The sequence below is a fragment of the Cygnus atratus genome, chromosome 16 (genome assembly GCF_013377495.2).
Source record: "Cygnus atratus isolate AKBS03 ecotype Queensland, Australia chromosome 16, CAtr_DNAZoo_HiC_assembly, whole genome shotgun sequence".
Lineage (NCBI taxonomy): Eukaryota > Metazoa > Chordata > Aves > Anseriformes > Anatidae > Cygnus > Cygnus atratus.
This window is the reverse complement of record NC_066377.1, coordinates 1,647,006-1,672,024: the sequence shown is the minus strand read 5'-3', so window position 1 is coordinate 1,672,024 and position 25,019 is coordinate 1,647,006. Positions and strand designations below refer to the sequence as shown.

Sequence of the window (25,019 nt, the reverse complement as noted above, 5' to 3'; positions counted from 1 at the left end):
ATTTCTTGTATCTTCCCCTGAATTGTGTGGATACAGCAGCTGTTGAAGACAGAACTGATGATGGACAACTCACTTTATCCTGTGTGGCAATTCGTATTTCCTGAGGGGATGAAGCTGACTCTTCAGCTCCTAAAAGTAGATGCAGTAGTGGTTTCTGGAATAAGGACAAAACTGAACCGTCACTCGGCCTTAATAGGTGGTTCTCTCAAAACTAAAGATGCTGGGAAGCAGTGGCAGCCACCTTCAGAGCGTGGATTAGGGAGTTTCTGTTCTGGCTGGGTCTAAGAGGATCTTTTCAGGCCTTTCCAAAGGCCATTTCAAATATCAATTCTGGTTCTTGCTCCCCAACTGTTTCTTGCTTGGCTATTTTTATTTATTGAGGTGGAGGTGGCTTCTGTGTGAGACCTTGACTGAGGTCCCCAGACGGATTTCAGCATTACATGGGTAGTGTTACTCAGCGTAGAGCTACGCTGCTATTGACCTCTTCCCCTTCAAATAAAAAGGGTAAGCTTCTTTGTGCCTTTTGTGGTTAATCCTGTAGAAAAGCTGCAGAGAACTGAGATACATAAACACCAGTTCAGCCTGTTTGCGTTGCAGGAAGGAAGATGGTCCTTCCTCTTTGAGGGAAGCGAATGTTTTTCAATGGTTAGGGCCCAGCTGCTATGGCAGACTAGCATTTCTGACACTGCCGAGGAGACAGCTCGGTTCGTGCAGGCCGAGGAAGCCTGTGCAGGCAGTAGTTGTGTAATCATCAGGTGGGTCCTCTGGAGGAGAGGTCCTGGGCACCATATGTTCTGTGGGCCGAGGGGCGGCTCTCCAACCAACGGTGTCGGCTAAGCTGTAGCTGTTCCGCTTCTGCGGGGGGTATTAATAGCGCAGAGTAGGGAAGGGGGCACGGGCGTTACGTATCTGTGCCCCACGGCACTGGGAACCCGCTTGCACGTGTCAGGAAGCTCGGAGTCGTGGCTGTCCTAGGACGGCCCTCTGCTGCGAGGCGACTCGAACAGATGGGCCCGAACGTGTGTTTGAACTCGATGCATGCTCATAAGTTGCTTCGAGCTAACAGCAGCCTCCTTACTGACAGTGCTTATATTTAACCATGTGCGCTTTAAGCCTGTAAGACCTCAGCATTTTGTTCTCACAGTGATTTTGTTTTTATCAGTAACCACCAGAATCCTGAATCCAGGCCTCTGATGTGTGTGCCTGCCCATAATTGCACTCCAAATCTGGTCTTGTCAGCACATACCGATTTTACAGTTGTATCTTGAGATGTAGACCCCCATATCAACTTTACAGTTGGAACTCCTTTTATTGGAACAAATTTAAGCTTTTGAAAGGAAGTAGTTATAGTTATCCTTCACACCGTGTGGCAGCTTGGCACTCTTAATTAGTTGGACAGTTAAACCACTGTGACATGGGATATAAATCTTGACGACAAGCTCCAAGGAGCTGGTATAAGCGAGGTGAAATGCCAGAAATTAGGCAAAGGAATTTGTGAAGTTGTGGCAGGAAAGGCGAGCATGGCATTGGTGTGGTGGGGACTCGATGGGGTTGTTTGGCACTGGCAGCCTCCTCCCTTGGCCAACGCGTGGATGCTGTGAGCCGGGGGGCTGCGCTGGCACGCTGGGTGTCAGTCGAGCACTACCTTGGGAGAAGAAGGACAAGGAGCCCCTGAGAGATGCTGAACGGGCAACTGACCAAACTGCATCATAGGAGACTTAAAGCTGTGCCAAACACCCGTGCGCACTAGTCCGTGTTGATGTATCGCTTCTCTTACTTCTGCTTTGCAGGGAGAATAAAATTCAGTCTGAAAATATAGTGCTATTGATTACTGTTAACGTATCCAGATTTAAGACCTCTTTTTTCCCTGGTTTGAAATATCAAAGGTAGATAACTTTGGATGTAACTTACACGACACAAATGTCTGTCATGCTGCTAGCACTAACTAGTCATTTTTTCGGAGCACGCTGTCAAATGTTATGGAAGGTGATCAAAAGTCCTAAGAATTCTTATCAGCGTGATGGATGCCTTGTTATTCTGGGCATAAAAGCATCCTTGCTAAAAATGACCGTTTAGGTGATTTATTAGAATTCTTTACCCAATGCTTTAGGGTGGCTGTGGGGTAAACTTGGAGATAAAAAGCCAAGGAAATAACATGTTTTATTGCAAAGTTAAAAATGTTGTGCCTATAAGTAGTTAAGCTTCAAATAACATTAATTTCATAGTTCTGATCCGTTGCCAGTTAGTTTGGGTGGGGACTTGAAATTTTGTGATCTGTGGTCTTGGATTTGTCTATTGCTCTTCTGACTTGAAAACAGTATTTATAGCCCCTCAACGGCAATATAGCAAGGGAAATAGCTGGTTTCAATTGGCTTCTGCTGTTTGAGGATTTCAGCTATTCAGTGTGCTATGCATAATGCTTTTTCCCTTGAGGAAATTGTGTTTCAGAGTGCTCTTCAATAGTTTGTATGCATCAGCGTGGTTTCAAGTGTAGTACTTCTGTCAAAACCAAACTTTACTGAACCCAAACAGTAAAAACTGGCAGCTGTTTTACCCGAGCAACTCCAGACAGGTTTTCTTACAAGTCTGCGGCGATTTAAAGAAACATTTCTCTGGGATGCTATGAGATGCTGGAGGACTGAGCTTCAAATCTAGTCTCTTTTAATGTAAATTATTCGAATTCAGGTAAAAATATGGTGTGTTGTGTAATAAATGTAGAGTCTTTCTAGGCAGTTGTATTTTGTGGGATTCTTTCAAGAGGAACCTGTTATTTAATTTGGTACAATTTGAGGGTGGTCTCATTGAGTCTTAGAAAAGCATGTTTGTGAGTTTGTTTTGGGTGTTGTAATACAGTTGTTTCCTTCCCCATACAGGACTTGTGGAAGAGGAAACACAAAGATTTCCAAATGAATAACCGAAAGGAAGATATGGAGATTGCTTCCCACTACCGGCATCTGCTTCGTGAGCTCAATGAGCAGAGACAGCACGGCATCCTCTGTGATGTTTGCATTATAGTGGAGGGGAAGATATTTAAGGCTCACAAAAACGTTCTGCTCGGGAGTAGTCGCTACTTCAAAACGCTGTACTGCCAGGTACAGAAAACCTCCGACCAGGCCACGGTCACCCACTTAGACATTGTAACTGCACAAGGCTTTAAAGCAATCATTGACTTCATGTACTCGGCACACCTCGCGCTGACCAGCAGGAATGTCATCGAGGTGATGTCAGCTGCCAGCTATCTGCAGATGACGGATATCGTACAAGCCTGTCACAACTTCATAAAAGCAGCTCTTGACATAAGCATAAAGTCTGATGCGTCGGACGACCTCATCGATTATGAACTCGGAGCCCCTTCCAGCAGCAGCACGGATGCTTTGATTTCGGCGGTGGCGGCTGGCAGGAGTATATCGCCCTGGTTAGCCCGACGAACGAGTCCAGCCAACTCTTCTGGAGACTCAGCTATCGCCAGTTGCCACGAAGGAGGGAGTAGTTATGGAAAAGAGGATCAAGAACCAAAAACAGACAGCCATGAAGACATTTCATCCCAGTCCCTTTGGTCTAGTGACATGGGCTATGGGTCTTTACGTATCAAAGAGGAACAGGTTTCACCGTCACATTACGGAGGGAGCGAACTCCATTCTGCCAAGGATAGTGCAATACAGAACACTTTCTCGGAACAAGGAGTAGGGGATGGCTGGCAGCCCACTGGGCGCAGAAAGAACAGGAAAAATAAAGAAACTGTGCGTCACATTACGCAGCAAGTGGAAGATGACAGCAGGGCAAGTTCCCCAATGCCGTCTTTTTTACCTGCCTCAGGATGGCCGTACAGCAGTCGAGACCCAAGTAAGTCATTCTTCCGCTTCCGTTGCTGACATGGGAAATGTTGAGTTAATTATATCTGTTTATGGTATGATCTTATCAGTCTCTGAGATATATTAGCTTATCGGAGTGTGAGAAATGCAGAAACCTGCGTTGCCAGCAATTCTCAGGCACCGCGCGCTGTGCAGCTCAGCTGGGAGCCTGTGTTGCAGCAGTGCTGGTTCTTCTGTGAAAGAAGGTGGTAATTCTTTTTTGGTCTTGAATGTAGATCGGCCTACATCGCCCCCAAAACCCCGTTATAATCATGGGAATTAATGAGATGGAAGGTTAGAATTTATTTTGGCAGGTCTGTAAAGCTCGTCACTTCATGTCAATGTTGAGGAATTTTCCTTGCATATATATTGATGTTGTAATTAGCCACACAGAGGTGTGATTTAGTGAGTCTTAATGGTACGAGTTTCAGTACTCTTTGATACTCAGGTGTCACTCTGATGTGTAGGGAAGCCACCAGAGCTTGTTGCTGGTAGTAGCAGGATAGGTGGCTGGTAACTTTCAGGATACTGTTTTTTGAGGTATTTCCAAAGCTTAAGAATGTATTTTGATGTGTGATTTTGTAGTCTGAGTGGCTGCTTTTTAAAAAATTATAGCCAGGGAGGAAGATGTTTTCTTGACTTCTTCTGAACCTTTGGTAGTTATTTTTGTCTCCAAATGAAGATGACTGTGCTTTTTGATTCACTAATCATGTGCAATAAATAGATCCAGGAGCGCTGGTGATGGAGGGGGTTTGGTGTGTATTTTTTTTTTCTAAGGACTTGAAGAGAGCGTGGTGTGGTACTCCCTCAGGCTGACCTGAAGAATTTAGTCTGATGTGAGTTAGCCTCTTTCATTGCATACCAGAATCCGAGCCAGCCAGGAGAAGGGTGTGTGAGATTCTGTTGTCAGATTCAGATGAAATAAGTGTATAAGCAGTACTGAAAGTCTGAGGAGTCTTTATGGGCTGAAAAAGGATGTTTAAGTTGCTTGCAGACTGACGTTTAAATGTGGCTTTCATTGGTATTTAAATGGATGGGTAACTCGACAAATATCTTCAGATGCGTTACATTTTACAGTTATCTACTGCAGTCGGCTTGCATGTAATTATTCTAATTGGCTGATGATAAAATCTAAACAACTTCAGTTAGAAGAAAAAATGTGAGATAACTTAAGATAATAGTGATTTATGATGAATCTTGGCTTTACAGTGCATGTGCTCTAGAATTGCTTTGAGTGAAGACTCACCATGGGCTGCTTAGGATGCTATTGGCACACGTTTTTCATAGCATCTCATAAAAACAACTCAAACACTTGTGCTGTCTACGAGGTGTGCGGGTTTTGGACAGGTATACGAGACAAACCACACGTGTTGCAGTGACTACAGAAGCAGAACTGCAGCACTGATCTTAGCCAACTGCCTATAAATAGAAGGTCTTTATGCTTTTGAAAAGAGTGCCAAATGTAAGAGATTGTATTACGGGAGGCTGAATGATGGCTACATCTCTTAATTCCTAATTGTTAAGGAATTAAGTAGAGGTGGCCCTTTTCTTTACAACTGTTTGCAGATGAGAAGATGGCTTCTGGTGTCGACTCAGTGCAGCAGATGCAGTCACATTATTTATTGCAAATCTTGTCTTAAACACAGTTCTCAATAAAAGAGGTGTTCCTAATGAATGGTGGAGGCTGGGTGGGGTGTTTTCATATTCCACCAGTCCTAGCAGAGCAAAAAGAAGAACCGAACAGCAGCACTTGTGGTGCTCCGACACCCCTGTGGTGCAGGGGGAGCCTTGTGTGTGGCTCGGGTTGATTTCTCTGATTTTAGGGAGAGATTTTTTGGGGTGTGATGTGGGCGGATCTCAGATCCGTGCACGCTCAGTTTTAGTTTGCACTCAGAAGTTGGGAGCAGAGAGCCTTGTGTGCTTGTGTCCCTAGGTGTGTGGTTTTGTGAGGTCACGGTGGGCCTCGCAGGTGGGGTCGCTTCTCCTCCAGTGCACAGAGAAGAAGAGAAGCATCCCTGCTACCCCAGACCATTGGTCTCTCTCCACAAGCAGTGGGGTCTTTTGGTCTCGCATTAATGTTTCCCATCTCCAGCAGGTGGAAGCAACCCTCTTGCGAAGTGCTTGCTCTCCAGCTGTGAAGCTGCAGGGTTCTGCTTGGGTTATGTAGGGGTGCCCCAGGTGCTTCCCTTTCCCGATGGAGTTCAGGAGGAGTCTGGGGGTACTGCAGACTTAGCTCCAATACACGAGGAAGAAACATTGATTCTCTTGCGTAAAAGAGAATGCACTTTGTAGTGAGTTTTTGGGATGTGGTTGAGTGCTTCGTTCCTTACGTTTTGGCTTAAAGTTGTCTTTGAATTGGGTAGTGTCAGGCTTTGTTCTTTAAAACAAACTTCATGGTCTGGGCTTTTTGTTCCTTCCCTCATTTAGAAGTGTCCCTAGCCGTATGTTCGTGGCCGAGATGAAAAGGTGCCCTCTGAGGAAATGGCTGAATGTTCCTTCATGAATATGCTGAGAGGAAAAAAAGTTACCTAGAACTCTGTTCTTTGAAACTCATTAACTTTTCTGATCGAATCAGTTATTTTAAGATGCTGCTTGCGAAGTCTGAAAGCCCTGATTATGGGATAGTTTGGGTACCGTTGGCAAATGCTTCTATTCACCCAATACAAAGCTGATTAAGGACAGTCCATCCTAAAACTTCAGTGCTAGTGTCCTCCTCCTGAAACTGTTCCAGGTAATCATTTGGCCTTTTTTGCATGCAGCATTTTGGAAGGCATATCTTGAAATAACTGTGGCATCAACTTTTTAATTCAATGATTTTTTGAGGGAAGGCAGTTACATGGGAACACTTAATCCGTTGTATTTCAAGGAAGCTCACTGGTCATTGGACCGAAACAACTGACAGCTCGTTTTCACCTTGTGGTCGTGCTTCTTTCAGTGGGAAACTCCTGGTTCAAGAAGGGTGCGTTGGGCTGTGCGTATGACATGGTGCAGTGGGGCCTAAAACAGGCACAAATTTTCTTTTTTTAACTAAAAGGACAGTAAAATTCTTTTCAAATCAGGTGATTCTCTTCCAGTTGCTGGTGGGGTGATGCTTAAAGGCTTTGAATTTGATTACACTACAGATTAACATAAAAAGGAGTGCCTGGAGTAATCCTATTAATGGTAATCTAGCATCATGGAAGGAGCTACTGAAGCAAGATTCCCGATGTCCGTCACGAAGAGCGTATCTTCTTTCTCCACGACAGAACGATCAAACGATTTGCAAAAGAATCCAAACTAAGTCAGGATGCTAGATGGAGAATGTGATTAAGCTTTCGGTTTCTGCAGGGTGGTGTCAGTCAGTCACACAGCTTGATGAGGGCCATCTTTTCACGCTCCTGCCAATTTAGTAATTTGGGTTCTCTGTTGAGTCACAGAACACATTAGGCTTTTTCTTTCTCATCCTGTTTGGGTTGTTCAGGATGTCGCTCTGTCATTCCTTATATGAAACATTCAGATGTATGTCTTCCTCGCCAGGCCACATTAACTTGGAACAGCAGTTCTCCAAAGTAAACGCGAGGATGGGCTTTTATAAATAATAAGTTTCTTCATAACTGAGCCAAGAAGAATTTCCTCCGCAGACTTGCGAAAATAACAGGTCTGCATTTTAATCTAACCTTTTTTTTTCTGGACCTTCGTAGAGTTTCCAAAGAAACCTGTTGCTATTTATTAGTTGTAATACCAAAGGTTTTCATGAAATTCTGAAGTAGTCTCGTGTCTTGAGCACCTTCATTTTCCTTGAGTTGCTGTTCAGTTAACGCTTGTGGATGAAGCTCGTACAGGATTGTACATCTTGAGGGCCTTGCTTGCAGGATGGGATGATATTTTAAAGGCTCTCACCAAAGAGGGTGGTTATCTTCACTGGAAGAGCTGTTACGCTAGCAAAATATTGCTGGTTTTGCTTCTCCATATAATGGAGAACCCTGTCACATGGGGGGTGTCTTTTGAAGAATTTATTGATGGTTTTATTAATGCGTTAGTTCAAGCATAGTAGTTGTGATTCAGGAATTTATTTCTAAGGAAATACTCCCACACATCTTCTGAGTGTTTGCACCCGAAAGCTGCAAGCAATCTTTTTTTCTTTTTGATGCCAATTGACTGTGAAATGAAGCTAATTATTTTCAAAACAGAACAGTCATTTATAAAGACATTATAGTTTAGGATCTTTTGGCTTTACTTTGGTGACACGTAGTGAAATTGTTGTATTCTGCAAGAAGAGCTTCAGGATTTACGTTAGCCCAGAGCAGTAATTCTCACGGGAAGGACGGACAGGACTGCACTGTGTCCTCCTTTGTAGAGTTCCAAGTTACCTCAATATTTCCCTTCAAAATCTTTTGCTTTGCACAGGTTTCCTCCCTCTTGGTGAGGAGAATTTCAGGCTTATTTTTTGATGACGCAGTCTGATTGCAGCGCCGTGAGTCGTGCTACTGGCTCTCCGCACAGATTGGAGACAGCTGGTGTTGTAAGCTTTTTCCCATCCCTTTTTCCTGTCTTGGTTCCTTGGGAGTGAGTTACGATTGCGGGAGCTGTTGGCGAGCCCAGATGCTGAGCGGTCGGATTGTGTAGATCGGAAGCGTTTCGGAAGGCTTCGGAGAGAGAAGAAAGAGCCCCGTGCAGGTGGGCTTAGCCAGCTTGGTGCAGGTGAGGCTTCAGCACCTGTCTGAATGCGTAGGGGGTCTCCTATGGAATTATGCTTGCAAAAAAAAATCTTTTTCTCAGCAAGCTACTGGGTAACTAATCTTTTCCGTGCAAATCTTCAAATCCTGATCTTGTCGCATCATCTTCAGAGATAAAACACAGATTTTTGTCAACATCAGTGGAAGATGTCTGCTGTAGCGAGGACCAGGAATTCCTTCTATTGCTTTAGGACATCGGGGGATACTCAAACAGGACAGGAAGCTGCTTGCCTGCCAAAAATGTGTAGACATGCTAATGGGGCAGTGATGACAGCCGAAGCAGAACTGGGTAATCATTTTTGCTTTTGCTGTATTCAGAATGACGCTACGCTTCGAGTCCTGGCTACAGGTTTGTGTGCATTGTAAGCATCTGTGTATTTATCACATTCTTTTCATGATCCAAACACTTCAAAAAAAAAAAAAAAAAAAAACAAACACAAAAGCACCACCAAATCACTTTCTTGAGCTGGGGTGTTGGTTGTGGGTTGGTGTGCGGTACGTATGTTTGCAAGCCTCTTCCTGGAGAGAGAAGGGCAGACCTCTTTAGGAGAGGACAGTGGTGACTAGAGCATGCAAACTGCTTTGTGATGACTGCCAAATGTGAGAGACAAGCCGTGTGTACGTAGCCGTATAGCCAGCAGACGCAGCCAGTCCAGCGTTTGGGGAATCGTCAGCTGTTTGGTGGTTTCTGTAGATGCAGCTACTGCACAGTAAAATCTGGTTTCAATAGTTACTGTTCAGGAAACTTAAGTTGCTGCAAATCCATTTCTTAACCCCAGTCTCCTCGTTTTCTTGCTTTTTATTTATTTATTTTTAAAACAGTGGAAATTGCATTGTTTTTATTGTGGTATTTGGCAAGCGTTTTAGTCCATGTGGTGGAATAAAGGTCTTAAATATTGAGAAGAAGAGGAAAAAACTGAACATAGTGTTTGTATTCAGGATTTGGATGTTTAAGGAACTCCTAAGATTTTTGTTTTGCAAAAACGGAATAGTTGTGGCTTTACGTGTTACTTTATAGATAATCAAATTGCTGTCCTTAAGAGCTGGTATTAGAAAGAGGAAGAAAGAAGACGCACAGGCTAGCACTGAATGTTAATGAAGACATAAGGAAAAAAATACGAATTCAGAAAGATGGGGGCTTTGCAGTCTGGGACAGAGCTCTGACATGAAGGAGTGTGCTGACACAGAAAGGAGATACAGAAGGGGAAGGAGCAGTAGCATTTGTATGAAAAGAATGAATAAGGAGCAGGAAGAGGGACAACAGAGGATGGAGAACAAGTTCTGAGAAGGAAAAGCTTGCATTTGGTGTAGTAAGGGACAACGCAGCGAACTTCTGTGGTAGCATCTGAGAGCGGATGAAGTGACGAGGGAGCAAGATTAGATGAGACCATGTCTGTGTCGGGAGTACCTGCTGAACGTTGAGGCGCAGTGCATGAATTTATTTCCAATTTCCTACCCTACTATTTCTACTAGAGGTCGATAAACCTTACATAACTGAAATCCCTCCTGTCCAGGCATTCGCCATTCTTACCTTTCGCAGACTGACATTAGAAAGCAATGCCCCGCTCACATCCTTAATGTTTCTTGAGATCCTTTAGATCTTACCTTAAACAGGATTTTATTGGTGAGTTGTAGATTTTTTGGGGGGACAAAAGCAAATATATTGTTACAGCAATGAATGAAAACTAGGGTGGTTAACGTTTCAGTTGTCAAATTAATGTGTTTAAAAATGGGCTTGAACTTTAATAGGTTCGTCCTGTTAGTTCGTTATTTAGATCATTGTTTGGTGCTCAGTTTTGGAAAGATTGCCTTCCAATTTGGATGGGTGTTTTGAGTCAAAATGTTTAGATTATTGTAGAAGCGTTGAGTATTTTTGAGGATAAGCATGAGTAAATTCCAAATATCTCGCCACCTTGGAAAACAAAGTTACTGCATTTTTCCACCTGCTTTACAAGAAGTTGTAGTTATGGTGCGAGATATTCTACCTTGCTACTCTTGAGAGGGTTTTAATGATGTTCATAATCACGGAGCAATTCCGTGCCGTACGCCGTGGCAGTCGGTGATGCCAGGCTCCCTGTCGCAGCCAGGCCTGCAGGGGTTACGGATTTCTGCCCTAATGCCACCCCCAGAATTCTTTCTTAGTGCCGAAATCAGCTTAGCCCCTGTTCTGCATTCCGCTGCCTTACGGAGCTGCCCAGGTTTCCAGACTGTCTTCGGTGCTGTCTTCCGGCACGTAAAGCCAGTAGTTTGCCTTCTGGAAGCAGATGCTGGTTGCAGCAAAATGCAAAAACAAAGCAACCAAACCTCCGTGGCATGTGCTGCGTTTTGCAGAAGGGTCGTGGAGGGTGCTCCGTGAAGAATTCAGGTTATCCGTATCACTGCAGTAACAGGCTAATGAAATCATTAGGATGCAGTCTTTGCAGGAATAACTATATTGAGTTCCTGTTATTAAAGGGTTAGGTCAGGTTATTTTCGAGGCTGGAAACGAAAATCATTGCTTTTAAACCCAGACACTTAGCCATGGCTACACCCTGGCTTTAAAACGGTTCCACCCTAACCCAGCTTTAGCTCAGAGCTCTGTGTCCGTTTCCTTTCCCCGCCCTGCATTCCGTTTTCCCCAGGCTCCAAAGCCGCCCTCCTCCTCCTCCTCGTCCTCCTCCCTATGGTAACAGCCCCAGCTCTGCTAATCTGCTTTAACCCTGGAGATCAGAGGCACTTCCCCTCTCTGCAGTGCCCTTCTCCCCATGTTTTGTGCCTTGTGCCAGGGCTAACTTAGGCTCAGCTTGATAGATACCTCTTATCCAAAAAAAAAATATTTTTTTACTCTTGTTTCTTTACTGAAATTGAAAGTAGTAAGAAATCAAGCTTTTAGAATTTTGGCACTTCGTAATCATCTCTGTTCAGGACTTTCACTTTCGCATTTGAAGTGATGCTTTTGCATTCGCACACAGTAGGAATTCGTTGTTTGGATGCAGTGTCAGAATGAAATGAAAACTTACTTTGCTGTATTGGTCTCAGATTTTACTTTTTTTTTTGACATTTCATGGATACTTCCATTCATGTTTAATGTGGCACTTCAGTGTTGTACTTCTGTCTCTTCATGTCTGTGTTGTCAGACAGATGTGTCAGACAGAGACTGCGCTTCACTGCTTCTCTGTACTGAAGAGCAACAGAAATAGTATCAGATGTACTAAGTTCTGACTCTTGAAAAAAGAGGTTAAGCTTGCAGTCAGGCATAGTATTTTTGAAGTGATAGTCTGTGTGAAGTTAGTGCACAATTCTCTGCATATTTTGCGGAAACAGCAGTAGTTTAAGATATTTCTGTGTTGGCCATTCTCTCCTGCTCAGACCACTTTAATATTACAACAGTTTCAAAAAGAAGTAACTCGTCCAATTTAACCATTTCTGTCATCTTTGGAGGTGGGTGTTCCGTCGTGTCTTGGTGCTTCGCTCAGTTCACTGGCCAGGCTGACCTCGTGGCCCTACACACAGTTGAGTCGAGGTCACCTGCAGGCGGTGACAGTGACACCAAGCAGCTGCCTCTGGGGCCAGGAGCTCCTTTTGTTGACACAGCCCACAGAAAAAAAAAAAATCTGCAGAATTTGATTTGGTGATAGGAAAAGTGAATATTGCAGGAACAAAATAAAAAAAAAAAAAAATTCAGATACCTGGAGGAGTAGAGAGAATTTTCCAGTTGACCTTTGTACGCTGCCTATTGTTCTGAGGAAAACAACGATGCGGGTATGCTTCTGCTTTTAGTATACCACTGTGGAAATATCAGTATAAAAACAGGTTGCACCTATGTAGAAATAAAACAAGTTGTTAGAACGTCTATTCTAGAAGTATTGAGGGAAGTTTCCGTTGCTATTGATACACGGTGAATCCCTGATGGTTATAGGCTAAGACCTGTAGGTTAAGGTTTGCCTGCGGGGGTCACGGGGCCGGCCCGTCGAGCCCCACAGTTTCCCCCAGGTCTTCCAGAAGCAGCTAACAGCACCTGAAACTTGCTGCTTTATACAGGAGGTGCTCCTCAGTGCCTCAAATCCAACAGCACAGGACAACGTCCCAGGTCCCCCTGGTTTGTATCACGGTCGAGGAGCTGAAGGAGGGCACGAAGCTGGAGGAAGAGGAAGGTGAGGGAGCGCAGCCTGAAGCGGATTTCATTTTCGGTTCCACGACGATCTACTTCAGGTGTCTGTTGTTAACCTAAAGGCGGTTTGTAATGATCGTGTATGTCGTTGCTAAACATCCATAGTCTCCTGAATTTGGGGTTTGGAACTTACTTTGAATGTGCCGCGGATTATATCCATGTGTATACTACCATGTTAGAAAAAGGGTTGCTAATCAAAACCACTGTAGTTCATGGCTTCGATTCTCTGTGTAAATATTACAGTATGTGAGAATGCTGGGTTTTGTTTGACAAATACTAAGTTTTGAAACACTTTTTCGTAGAAACGGGGTATCTAAAATACAAACTTCAGGGATGTTTTTGGCAGCTGGTAAAAGAAGTCATTTTGTCTATCAACCTGGGTACCCCTATTTTCTTTACTGACAAGAGAAAACACTAGGAAATGAAAGCTTTTCCTTCCCGTTAGTTTACTTTAAGCCTTTTGCACGTAAGGACATCTAGCTGAATCTTCCTAAGTTTATAGAAGAAGCATCATACGTGAAGTTTTAGATGAAATCCACTGTCACGGAGATCTGTGTGGGTACTCCGCACAAATAGTTAGAAGAACCTCAGAAAACTGTCTTTGATTTTACCCGTTCCATCCAAAACAGTTCAGTTCTGGTCAGAATTGGGCAGTGTCCTTGAAAGAAAAGCGTAGTTGAAGTGGCTCCCACTTTCCCCTGGTACTTTATTTCCACCCCCCATGCGCTATTCAGTTGTTCCGGTGGCAAAGTTTGTGCAACCCTGTAGTGAATCAGACTGGGGAACTGATCTGGGTTTAAAAATAGACTTTTTTTTTTAATAACCTAGTTTATTTTTAACATATATTAGTTCCTGTCTCAATTTCACTTCACAACTACACAAACAGCTGGATACAACTGAGGGGGTGGCGGGGGGCTGCAGGAATGAGCATTTGGGGCGGCAGCAGAAGTTGGTATCATTGGTACCTCTTCCCTCGCATCTCTCTGCCCTTTCTGCTTGTCGTGTTGTATACAAAAAAGTTCAATTTGCCACCATACTGGAAGTTGTCCAGCTAGCGTGTTGGAGGCCCTAAAGAGCTACCCTGGTAGCTGTTACTGCAGCCAGTGAGCAAGAAAGCAGCTCTGCAGAAAATGCATTGTGGTGAGCAGGAGGCTGTGCCCTGGCACCGGGGGGGGCTGGATGTGCCCGGGGTGTGTTGCAAAGAGCACGTAAGGGAAGTGAGACCACGGCTGGAGTACGAGATCCAGGTTGGTAATCTCAGTACCAGGAGGAGTTTGAGCTTGAGCAAGCCCAGCAGAGACTGTCAGGATGGGCTAGAGGGTGCTGTGTACGAGGAGGGGCTCAGCTTGGTTTAGCCATGAAGAACAGAATGGGGATGGGAGGTTGTCCAGAGCCAGACCCTGCCCAGATGTGTACAGCGAAAGGATACGAAGAAATGGACATGAGTTACAGGAAGGGAAATTCTCATGGGATAAAGGGAGGAAATTCTTTACAGAGTGGTCATATGATGGAGCAAAGTCCCCGAGAAGTTGTGGTGTCTCTCTCCTTGCAAATATTCGGAACTTGACTGTACAAAGCCATGAGCAACCGGATAAACTCTAAAAGCATCCTTGAAGTCACCTCCAACTTAACTGATTCTCTGATTCTTAAAAATGGAGCCGTATAAGAATACAGCAGTCACACAGCCACAAGTCAGGACTGCTGCTCGCTGCTGACACCGCTGGAGACGTAACATCAGTCGCTTGCCTTGATGCTTGCCTTTCTGCTTCTGACAGTGGGACTCGTGTGCGTGAAAGCTTGTCTTTACTTCTCTTCATCTTCCCACCCTAATTTATATATTGAGAGAATGTTCTCTCCCTTGCAAACTATTTGTTATTTGCAGTATTCATACTCAATATAAAGAGTTGGACAACTTGTATTGTTGTAGCTGAAATATTCTGTATAAAAGATTCTTGTATGGTATTTTTTTTCTGAGTACTGTTTCACCTTGAACAACCTTTATTTCACTTTAAGAGAAGATGACTTAGAACATTGCATGCAGTGACCTTGGCCAGAGAAGCCATGTGCACCGTTTGGTTCGTGTAGCTCAGAGGCTATACTAAGCTGCACTTGCTGGAAGGTATCACTTAACTGGTTTGTTGTTAGCAGTAGTAAAAGTCTGTTATCTATACGTTGTCCAAATGCAGTGATAATAAATATATAGGTGGATTATTCTACCTCTTTATTGAGTAAACTGCGTCAGCTTCTGAAGAATAAAAGCCATAATTTTGGGGGCGTGGGGGTATCCGCCTGTTTATGATTGTAAAGTGTGCTTTCTGAGTTAGTGGAATGTAAGATTAGCCAGTGTTTCTTTAATTAGCTCCAGATAGTTGCTGTTACCCCTACCTTTGGCAAGTGTCCACAAAACACAAGCGTCCAGAGGCTGGCTGGGTTTAGCAGATGGCGTTACTGATGTTGGGGAAGCCAGCGGGACGATGCTGATAAAGGTTTAGTTCTGCCAAAGCAGGTAGCGGAGCTGTGCAAGCGGGTGAGCTGTGCAGAATGGGTAAAGGGTGTGTTTTATGGTCAGGAGGTGCTGTGAATTGCTGCTGTCTGGGGAGGTTGGAGGGATGGAGGGTGGCTTGTGGGGCTGCGGTGTGTTCCCCAGGTGCCACACGGCGATAACCTTCGGCTCACGGCGTGGTCCTGGAGGGAGGGCTCGCTCTGCGTGACGAAGCACTGGCAGTGAGGAGAGCTGAGGACGGGTTGGAAGGCGTCCTAAAAGCTTCCTGATGTTTGTCAGGGTGATGAAGAAAACTTTGAGAAACTGGCTGAAGGCTTTGGCTGCGAACGATAAGCTAAATGCTGCTGTCCTCGTCTCACGGAGCGCTGCATTTGCGGCTGGGCGGCCGATGTGCCGTGCAGCCAGTGGGCCGGGAGCTCAGCAGGCTGAGCGGGAGACTGGGGCCTTAAAGGAGAGGGCAGCCTCATGGGATCCCCTCTTACCTGGAGATGGGGATGAAAAGAAGAATATTTAGGAATAGCAATCTGGCAAAACGCTCCCTTGAGCGCCTGGGGAGCTGCTTCTTCCAGCAGAAGGTGTGATCTTGTATGGCTTTCATTCACACCTCTCTTCCACGTGATAAATGGGGTTGGACATCTAAGTGCAGACTTCCAGAAGGTATTCATCTATGTACATCAGAGAGCAAGAGTAAAAGTTGGAAGAACAGATGACTGCAAAGCAAATAATAAAAGAGAAGGATAGCACCGGGAGTCTGGGAAACAGCAGCAGGTGCCGGGGATGTGCTGAGAAGGTAAAAGCAGTACAGCCAGGAAACGAGCGGTGAGGGGGAGCTGGCTGAGGAGCGGGTCCGCAGTGAGTAAACGGCTGAGGTTGGCTGCAACAAGGGAGAATGAGCGAAGCAGGGAGAAGACTTACAGAAAAAAAAAAATTTGTGCATCAAATAGTAATTAAGGTACTCAAATGGGTTACTCCTTTAATGTGGAGAAGCTCTTCCTTGGTCTTTCTGAGGTGGCACATGTATTTGTCAGTTGTTGGACCAGATATAATGCTTTTTGCTGTCAGTTTTGCTGTCACTTTTCTCCCAGCTGTAGAAAAACAGTTCGTTGCGTTAATGTTTTGTTTGGATGCTTCAGTAAGTTGCATCACCTTCATTTCTGCTATAGCCCTTCCCAAGGAGCTGGCAGGCACGTGTAGTGCCGCTTCGTCTTTGAATAGTGCAGTCTGAGCTAAAAAGTGCCTAGGGCTGTATTTCTTACCGGTGACAACCTTGATGCTGATACCCTGCAGCAGGTAGCTTCCTGCCTTTGTTTTGGGTTCCCGATGCCTGGATTCGTGACAAGATCTGAGCTTATTTGACTTTGACATAAAATCTTTTCTTTTTCAAGTGTTAGCAGTGGCATGCCTGCCGATGAATGGGGTTTCTGGTCTGGGTTTGCCCTTCTCATTCTGTAGCCACGTCGCTGCCTCCCGTCACAGAGCAGGCGCCCGCTCCATTTGTTGTGCCGAGGGGATGCGTGGTCCGTGCAGGTAGCCAGGCTCTCAGCGCTCCTCTGTGTCGGGCTTCTGTGTACAGATTAGAAATTTCCTGGCGAAGCTTTGCTTTCAGACTTTCAGGGATGCATCATTGCAGAAACTATAAAAAAAAAATAGGCCCTGCGTCTCGTTTCTAAACGCAACTGAACGCAAACTGCTCATCCAAGTCAACAAACTAATAAAGCTTTCCTAAGGCTTTCGTGTTTTGGAAAGTAGCCTTGGTGTAATAGAATAACTGCAAAATAATTAATTGTTGAGGAGACTAATGAGCTCAGTTTTTGGAGCGGCGCTAATCCCATGTTTAACTTGCTGCACTGAGCGGGATTTCCTGCTCGTGGCTCCCGAAACCCCTGCAGCCAGAGGGGTGGCGCACACAGCGCGTGGGGTAGGAGCCGGCCGAGGATCCGGGGCTGCCCGTGACCCGTTGTCTTAAGTCATTACAAAATAGAAGCTCATCTAGTAAAGCTTGGTTTACGTACTTCTGAAGAACTTCAGTAAACAGTTTAGATTACTGGGCAGTGACGGATGCTTCCGATTCGTGTAGTTCTTTGGCTAAATCTCGTTAAATGAAGCTGTGTCCTGGAGAGAAGAGAGAAGTGGTTTTGGAGGCTCCGTGAAGAGGATCTTCGTTCATTTTTGGGTTTTGGTGTACTGAGAGTATTTTAGTACTTACGTGACTAAGTGGATATTTATTTTGCCTTAATGTGTATTTGATTAGCTATAAATACTAGAAGTTCTAAAGCCTCTATTTCACTGTCTGTCTCTAATCTTGGCTTTTGAGGAACGTTTAATGTGTCATTGTGGTTACAATTAATCTGCGTGTGTTTTAGCAATTAGCATTTATGTGCGGCAGGCAGTAGCAGACTCTGGCAACTGTCAGTCAGCGTCTGCAATGGGCCATGAAAAGGGAAGGGAGAAAACGGCAGGTGAGTTACTGCCCAGTGACTTGGCAGCAGGGACTTGGTGGCGGGCACCCCTTGTGGCCCGAGGGGTTTCTGCCACTTGCGGTGGCGAGGAGCACAGGAACAGCAGGATTATCGTTATCGTGGTGTCTGATAAAGCCGGCTGGTAAATTACCGTGTTAATGGGGCAGAATTTACTGTTTTCACCATCTCTTGTAACAGCTGTTGATTTTTAAGTTCTTGCAACTTCTCTTTATGCGGAAATGTTTGCTTTAAAAACAAACTACATGATCTTCCAGGAAAAATGCATATACCTGTTACCTGAGGCAACAGTTAACCAACAGTTAACACAACAGTTAACCTTAAATACATAAATAAAAATCAAAGCAATGAGTTCTTCAGCCTGGCTAGGAGTTAATCTCGCTTTATCTCTTCTATTATACAGACAGCAGCAGATGGAGGAGGAAAACAATTTCTTTAAAGAGAGAGAGCACCTCTGGCAGTGTGCGGGGTTGCTCCGTTTGGAGCCCCCAGCCCTGAGTACTCCTCACACCGCCCGAGTGCAGGATTGCTCTGCTAAAGATTGCTTTTCCCTCGTTGTTTGCTTTGAGGCTTTCTGCTTTTTAAAGGAGATGGAAAAACTTAACAGCGAGAGGGAGTGGCGGCATAGTGAAGTAAATCGGGGCCTTGGGAGGATCTGACGTGCCCAGGGCTGGGGCTGCTGCTGGCTCCTTGAGCAAGGCACTGCATCCCCCGGCCACTGCCACCTGGAGAATGCAGATGGGAACGATGGTCCCTGCCGTGCTGGAGGTTACGGGAGGAAGGCATTGTGCTGGGGTCCCCGTCGGCGTGCTTTAATAAGGCCGTGCAAATGGACGTCTTGTCCTGGTGCTGGAGCAGAGCATTGGCACGCTGCTCCTCCTCCTGCCTCGTAAGCCCTGTGCTGCCCTGCAGCCCTCTGCAGGAACAGGACTTATCACCGCACTCTGTGGGGACAGAGCCCAAATGCCCCATTTACCAGGATTTGTCTTTTTACAACCTTTTTGTTTTTGTTTGGGTTTAGTAACTGATGTTTTTGTTAATAGTCCATTGTGATTTTTTTACAGTTCCTTGGTAGCTAGCCCTCGTAAGGCAGCTGGCTGATCTGTTTTGTGGCTTTGTGTTTTGTTTTGTTGACTGCTTCACTTCTGTGTGAAACCTACCCTGTGATATATGCTGGAAACCACTGATTACTGTTTATTTTTCAAGTAAATGACTCCTTGGAATTTATACTAATTAGCACTCTTCTGTTATAGGCTGTTTATCCCTTTCAAAACCTTCACCGTGGGGAGCGGAGTGAAGGAAGGATGGAGGCTAGCAGGGCTGGGTGCCATCGGGCTCCTGGGCAGGGCGACAGGGCCCACAGGCACCTCTGTGGCGTGTGGGGCGACTCGCTAGTGTACCTGTGGGGACGGGGATGGCTGCAGGCAGAAGGCTTGAAGTCCCCTGGCCACGGGGGCCTGTGGGCGGCCAAGTTCATCTTTGGGTTCTTGGAAGAGGAGAGGGGAGAACGGTGCTCTCATCTGAAAGGCGAAAACGGGTTGTGAGCTGGTTCTCGGTAGTTCAGACCCACACCTGCCACGCACGCACACACACCTTGTCATGTCTCACCTCAGGAATTAGTGGCTCTCTGACAGTGTCTCTTCACACAGGTGCCGACGTGGCCGTGACGGAGCCCAGCAGCTCCGACAGCCGAGTGGAGCGCTCGGACCCTTACGCCAACGTGGACGAGGCGCTGGTGGGCGGCGAGGCCAGCTACCTGTCGCAGCCCCTGACGCCGGACAAGGAGGACGCGCTTCAGGCCGCCACCGTCGCCAACCTGCGGGCCGCCCTGATGAGTAAGAACAGCTTGCTGTCCCTGAAAGCCGACATGCTGGGAGAGGACAGTTCGCTGCTGTTCGAGTACTTACCCAAAGGCACGCACTCTCTCTCTCGTAAGTTTGTGTTTTTGTATTTTTTTTTTTTTGTTTACTGGTGCTTTAAGTGGAGTTGTTAGTGAGGAGAGAAGAAAACGCAGGTCGCTGTCTCGTTTAGTACTGCCGATGTGTTTGCATCCGGTTGTAAGTTCTGCCCAGTCACACTTGCCATGAAATTTGGAAACGTGTTTCTGGTATCGATCCAACTTAGCTGGATCTAACAACTAGTTAGCAGTGCTAACTGCTGAAGCTGTGGAAGGAAAGCACGTGGTGTGTGCGCGTAGCTCTTGGTGTCAAACGCCTGGTTTACTTGTTTGCAAAAGGAAGTTACAAATGAAATACAAGTGTTTGAGTCCGTTTGAGTCCTTTTGTACAAATGTTTTGAATCCAAAACTGACTGATGTTGAAACTGAAAAGGGGGAAACTTGAACGTTCATAGAAACGGTTACGATGTTGTAGATGGTGCAATCTTTACTTTCTGCTATTTCTGGCAGGATCTCTAAGTAACGGGCAGCTATTAAATTGTTTTCTTACGCTTATGCATGGAAATGAGTGTTTCTCCGTGGGTGATCTGTCGGATGCAGCTGATTTGCACCAGCCTGTGTGGACAGCCTATCTCTCAGCACATTTTCTTCGTTGCTGTTGTAAAATACTTGGATTCTCTAGCACACAAAGAAAGAAAAATTATTAATGCTGCATTTTAGTAATACTCTCAAAAGATGGGGATATCTTCTGTGACATAGTATAGAGCAAGCAGTGAGTTGTAGTACTGTGTGTTCGTTTTCAGCAGAAAAAGAGTATTTTCATTTATACTGAGAAAATTGACCAATTAAATAGAATAAAAGTTCACTTAAGATATCTATTACATTTTTATTTTCGTCAATGGCAGAAAAGAGAACTTGTAATGGTCACCTGGGTTGCATGAAAAAGGGAAATAACTGTACGACATAATGTCAGTCTTGGAGCCTCTTTTCCCTTTACATGTCTGAACAGAAGAATTTATATTTATTTATTTTAATCTGTCCGAATTTAGAGAGAAAATAAAGGTTTTGTATCTTATTCTGCAGCTTATAGGTCTGGGTGGAATTGCTAATGCAACATTCTTGTTATTCCCACAGTAGTTCACTTACTGAATGATCTCCAATTAAATCAGATTTAGAAGGTTCCAGCTAGGCTGCTGTGTTGAAAATCCCTTCGTTGCAGTAATCCAGCAAAGGTCCTCTGTAGCAGGCTGGCGTGCAGTGAGAAGAGTGCCCTCAACTGGCACTGGGGTGGGGTAGGAGCACAGATCACTGTACGGCTGCGAGAGAGATTTATGCACTGTGTGTTAGAATCTGTGATTCATGACAGATGAAATCAGTGGTTTTGTCTCTGTCATGATAAAGTGGAACAATGATGGGACTGCACTCCATCTATCATCTCCTTCTTGGTTGGAGGATTTTAGATTTTCCTTAAAAGCTGATCGACCACTTGGCTTAAAGACAAATGAGTATAAAGCAGCCATAAATTTGGGCTGGAAACTACAGATTGCCTACCCAGCTGAGAAGTGGAGTTCCCAAACAGGCATGGTATAGGCAGAAGTCCAGCTGGATCTGAAATAAAGCCGGAGAGACTTAGAAGTCGGGGTAAGCGTTTGATGGATGCGGTGACTCGGGAGGTGCCCTCCAGTCTATATTTGAGGTACCTGTTTTCCAGCCTTCTTCCTATTACTCGGATTTCATTCAGCTAAGCTTTAATTAGCTCATCTTTCTGGAAGAGAATTGCTTAAGACAAAAGATAAACTGCTCACTTTGTGTCTAGCTCTCAACAGTAAGTCGATGTGGCTGTGGCTTGTTAAGAGAATTTTTACAGAAGCAGGGAATTAAGGGATGTATTTTTTCTTTTATGTTATTCAGATCACAGCTATCTATTTATTTTAATCACTTGAAGAAGATGTTCTGATATGACTCGCTTGTTTTTAAGTGGTCATTATTGAATACAATAGGACATCAAGTTTAATGAGAATTTTCAGCATAAAAATGACAGCGAAGCAAGTGATGAGAAGAATATGGAGCTCTGAAAACACAGCCTAGGTTGGTGCTTGCTTTGTTAGGTGTTCTTCACGTTTTTCTTCAAACACAATTTGAGGATATTGAGTCATTTTAAGTCCTGGGTTGTACCCAAAAAAAAGGGGGTGGTGGGGAGGGCAGGAACACAGCGAACGAGATTCTTTTTTTAAATACAAAAACCAGCACAGTGTGTGGCAATTCTCACCTGCCCGATTTGAGAAGGAAACCTACCGATCTCAAGAATTTTAAGTGATAAATCTCTGGAGTTTAAAGAATATAAAATGTATTTCGGATCTTAACTGTTGTCTCTAGATTGTCGGTGTTTTCTTAGGTGCTAATACAGTGAGTAACTGACTCAAGCAGTGGGTTTAACATCTATTTTTCTTTTCTGGAGGAAAAGACTTAGTTGAAGTGGAGAGATCAAAAGAGTATATTATGCATGTTTGGAAACGGCTCATCAGGATTGTAAAGGGGCCATAAATCTCAAAGTTACCACATACATTACAAGTTTTAATTTTTCTTCCACGTAGTTCATACTGTTATAAAAGTTAATAGAGGATACCCCAAGGTTTTTCATTTTACCTCATGTTCTTTTTTTCCTAATTCAGTATACATTGTAACGATATATGAGCTGTGAAATTACTTAACACTCAGTTAATGGAAAATGAAGCACAGGATGTGGGGAGTTGTTGTCTTCTTTTAGAGGAGCATCGCTGCATCACTGCGATACAGTCAAACTTAAATACAGTATTTCTAATGTTAACCGGTTCAAACTAATGTAAAAACTGAAGAGCAAAGTATCTTGCCATCCTGGTGATAGGATTGCCAGATAACCTGCAGCTGAATGGCTTTGAGAATTCATGAAGCTCATGGCATATGGTCAGGATTGACTTTATTACCATGCTAGTCAGAAACCTAAAGAACGTAGCTTTTGCAGGAAAAAGTAAGTATCAGATGTTCATGGGTAACACTGATGTCTTCTTGGGTATTGTTAGTTAATGAACCTGCATAGCTTCTTTTTGGGGATGTCTTCTTTTCAGATGAGACAATGTTGTTCAGTTTTCCTCATCTTTACATGTTTTTACGGACTGTCTGCTAAAGGTTATTCTTCGCCGATTCCAACGCCAGCAGTGCCGTTGTACTCCGCTCCTTTGTCTAAGAATGTCTGTTTTATTTCACTGATGGTACTGAACTTTGGTGGCATTGTTATGTGCGGTTCCACCACATCTACAAAACTCTCAAAGGCTTTAGTTGAATGTTCTCAGAAGTTTTTGCCAAGTGTAATCAAGAGGATGAGGATTTTAATACTCATTAGAAAGTGAGTTGGTTACTTTACATCCTTGTGTTCTCATTTAAGAAAAGAAAAGAAGCCTTTCAGATTTTGGGGTGATTGAGTCTGACTGCCATAAAGAGCAACTCTTCCACATTTTCGGAACAGTACATTGCACACTTCTTTATATGTCTAACTTTGGCTTTTCCTGTTTACCCTATTGCAACTGAAACTGTTTATAGAAGCAATTCCTATGGAGCGTGTTGTCCAAGTGATTACATGGTACACAGAGCCCTTTTCTTTTGGGCAGACCAGCTAATACTTTATTTTTAGTTAGCGGTTCATCGGAGCCAATAATTTATCCTTGCACTAGATGTTAAAGGAATACATTTTACGCAGTGGTCAGCTCTCCCAAGTGGGAGTTAAAGGTATTCACTTTGGCATGAAAATTTTGTACATGGTAAACCAAGATTTAGGGGAGAATGGATGTAATTTTAAATGAGATATAATAACCTTTGCCTTTGTTTGCCACAATAGCTTACTGTCCAGCTGCCAGAGAATACTGTATTCATGTAAATGCTGCTAAACCAGTGCATCATCTTCCATACGCAAAGCTGACTGAAGGAAAGCACTTGTAATTTCTGGTTTAGAAGTTAAATTACTTTTCAAAATTTGCATTCACTGGATTTTAATGGAGGGAAAAAGGTTTCTCACAGTTCTGGTCAGAGCGGGACAAAACGTGAATTCGGGTGCTGCTCGCGTTCCTGTGTACAAAGTACGGGTCGCCTTTGTGGGGTTCTCTTCTTGTGTTACTTGCACTAGTCGAAACCAAATAAATATTAATGATTGTTTTAAAAAACACATTTGTACCTTTTTGCTGTGTTGTACGTGTTTGTGGCTCATTTTGGATGACTGGGTTTGTTTCTCCTTGCTCTGTTTCATTGCTCATTCATTAACTCGCGCTTTAAGAAGTGTGCAGTTTCTTAGGGACCTGTGTAACTCCAAAGGTGCTAATAAGGAATTAATCAAGTCGCCCCCCCCAGCTAACCTCACTGCATGCCAGAGCACTGCTTTTGAGGGAAGCACATACCCAGCGCTGCCTGTAAGCAGCCTGAAGCCCCGCTGTGCAGCTGCAGCGCAGTCGGGACGGTCTGACTCGGTTTGGGACCTCCACACCCAGGGAAAAATGTGGATGGCTGGGCAGGAATTCTGTGGCCAGCCTGGGGACATATTCCTGGTAATGGTTTCTGGCAGGAGATACTGATAAATTCACTTCCCCCCCCATTTTTTCCCCTATCTTCCCTTTATGGGGTTTTGGCACTTTGGTACCCTGCCTTTAAACTAAAACAGGAATAGATGAGCCCCACCAGAACAAAAACTTGAAGTGTTGTTATCACACTTAAACAGAGTTATCTAAGTTGTGAAAGATTTCAATCTGCGATCAAAGCAGAGGAAGGCAAATCAAATATCCAGTTTGTGGCACTAGAGGAGAATTTCCTTTGATAGCTGATTTAAAAATAAAACAAAAAGTTAGGTTTGGGATTGTTCGGATTTAAAAACCTTTGTGCAGTTTCACTTGAATGCTTTGTTGGGACCCTGATCGCAGTGCATTGTATTCAGGCAAAGTATAAACTTTGACTTGTTATTCGTAGCTGCATTAAAGAGTGTGGGTTTTTATGTGCATAAAAATTTCAGTCATACTCTTTTGTATTAGAAATAAAAAGACTTTAGGGCACAGTTTGCTTTAAATATGAATTTGCTTATTTTTGTGCAATATTTGCTTCTGATTTAGCTTGCCTGCTTTTCAAAAAAAGAACACCCAGCCGGCTCAATACATCATTGCAACACACAGTCAAGGTGTTTGTTAATGTTTGTTCAACTATTTGTAAAATGTACACCGGTCGTGATTATACGGTCTCCATTTCTGTATGGATTTGTCATTGATTGTCAACGTAGTTTTGGGGATATTATGTACTGTTTGGCTATTGGTACAGCATGGGTGAGCAGGTATGACTGCTTCCATCAGACAAATGATATGTTTTCCTTTTAACTACAGCAGGACTTTAGGATGTGACAACTGTTGGGTAGCATT

The 25,019-nt window shown here is 44.2% G+C and overlaps 1 protein-coding gene across 9 annotated transcripts in view; it reads left to right on the top strand.

Moving 5' to 3' along the window:
• The window catches only part of ZBTB46 (zinc finger and BTB domain containing 46), a 59,254-nt gene that overhangs the window by 14,274 nt on the left and 19,961 nt on the right, over positions 1 to 25,019 (top strand). For 8 of the 9 annotated variants that reach the window (XM_050713995.1, XM_050714000.1, XM_050714002.1 and 5 more), the window contains 2 exons: positions 2,874 to 3,843; positions 19,346 to 19,627. In XM_050713995.1, the coding sequence (XP_050569952.1) occupies positions 2,874 to 3,843; positions 19,346 to 19,627 (1,252 nt within the window). The remainder of the gene's footprint in view (positions 1 to 2,873; positions 3,844 to 19,345; positions 19,628 to 25,019) is intronic. The other variant, XM_050714003.1, reaches the window with a different exon arrangement.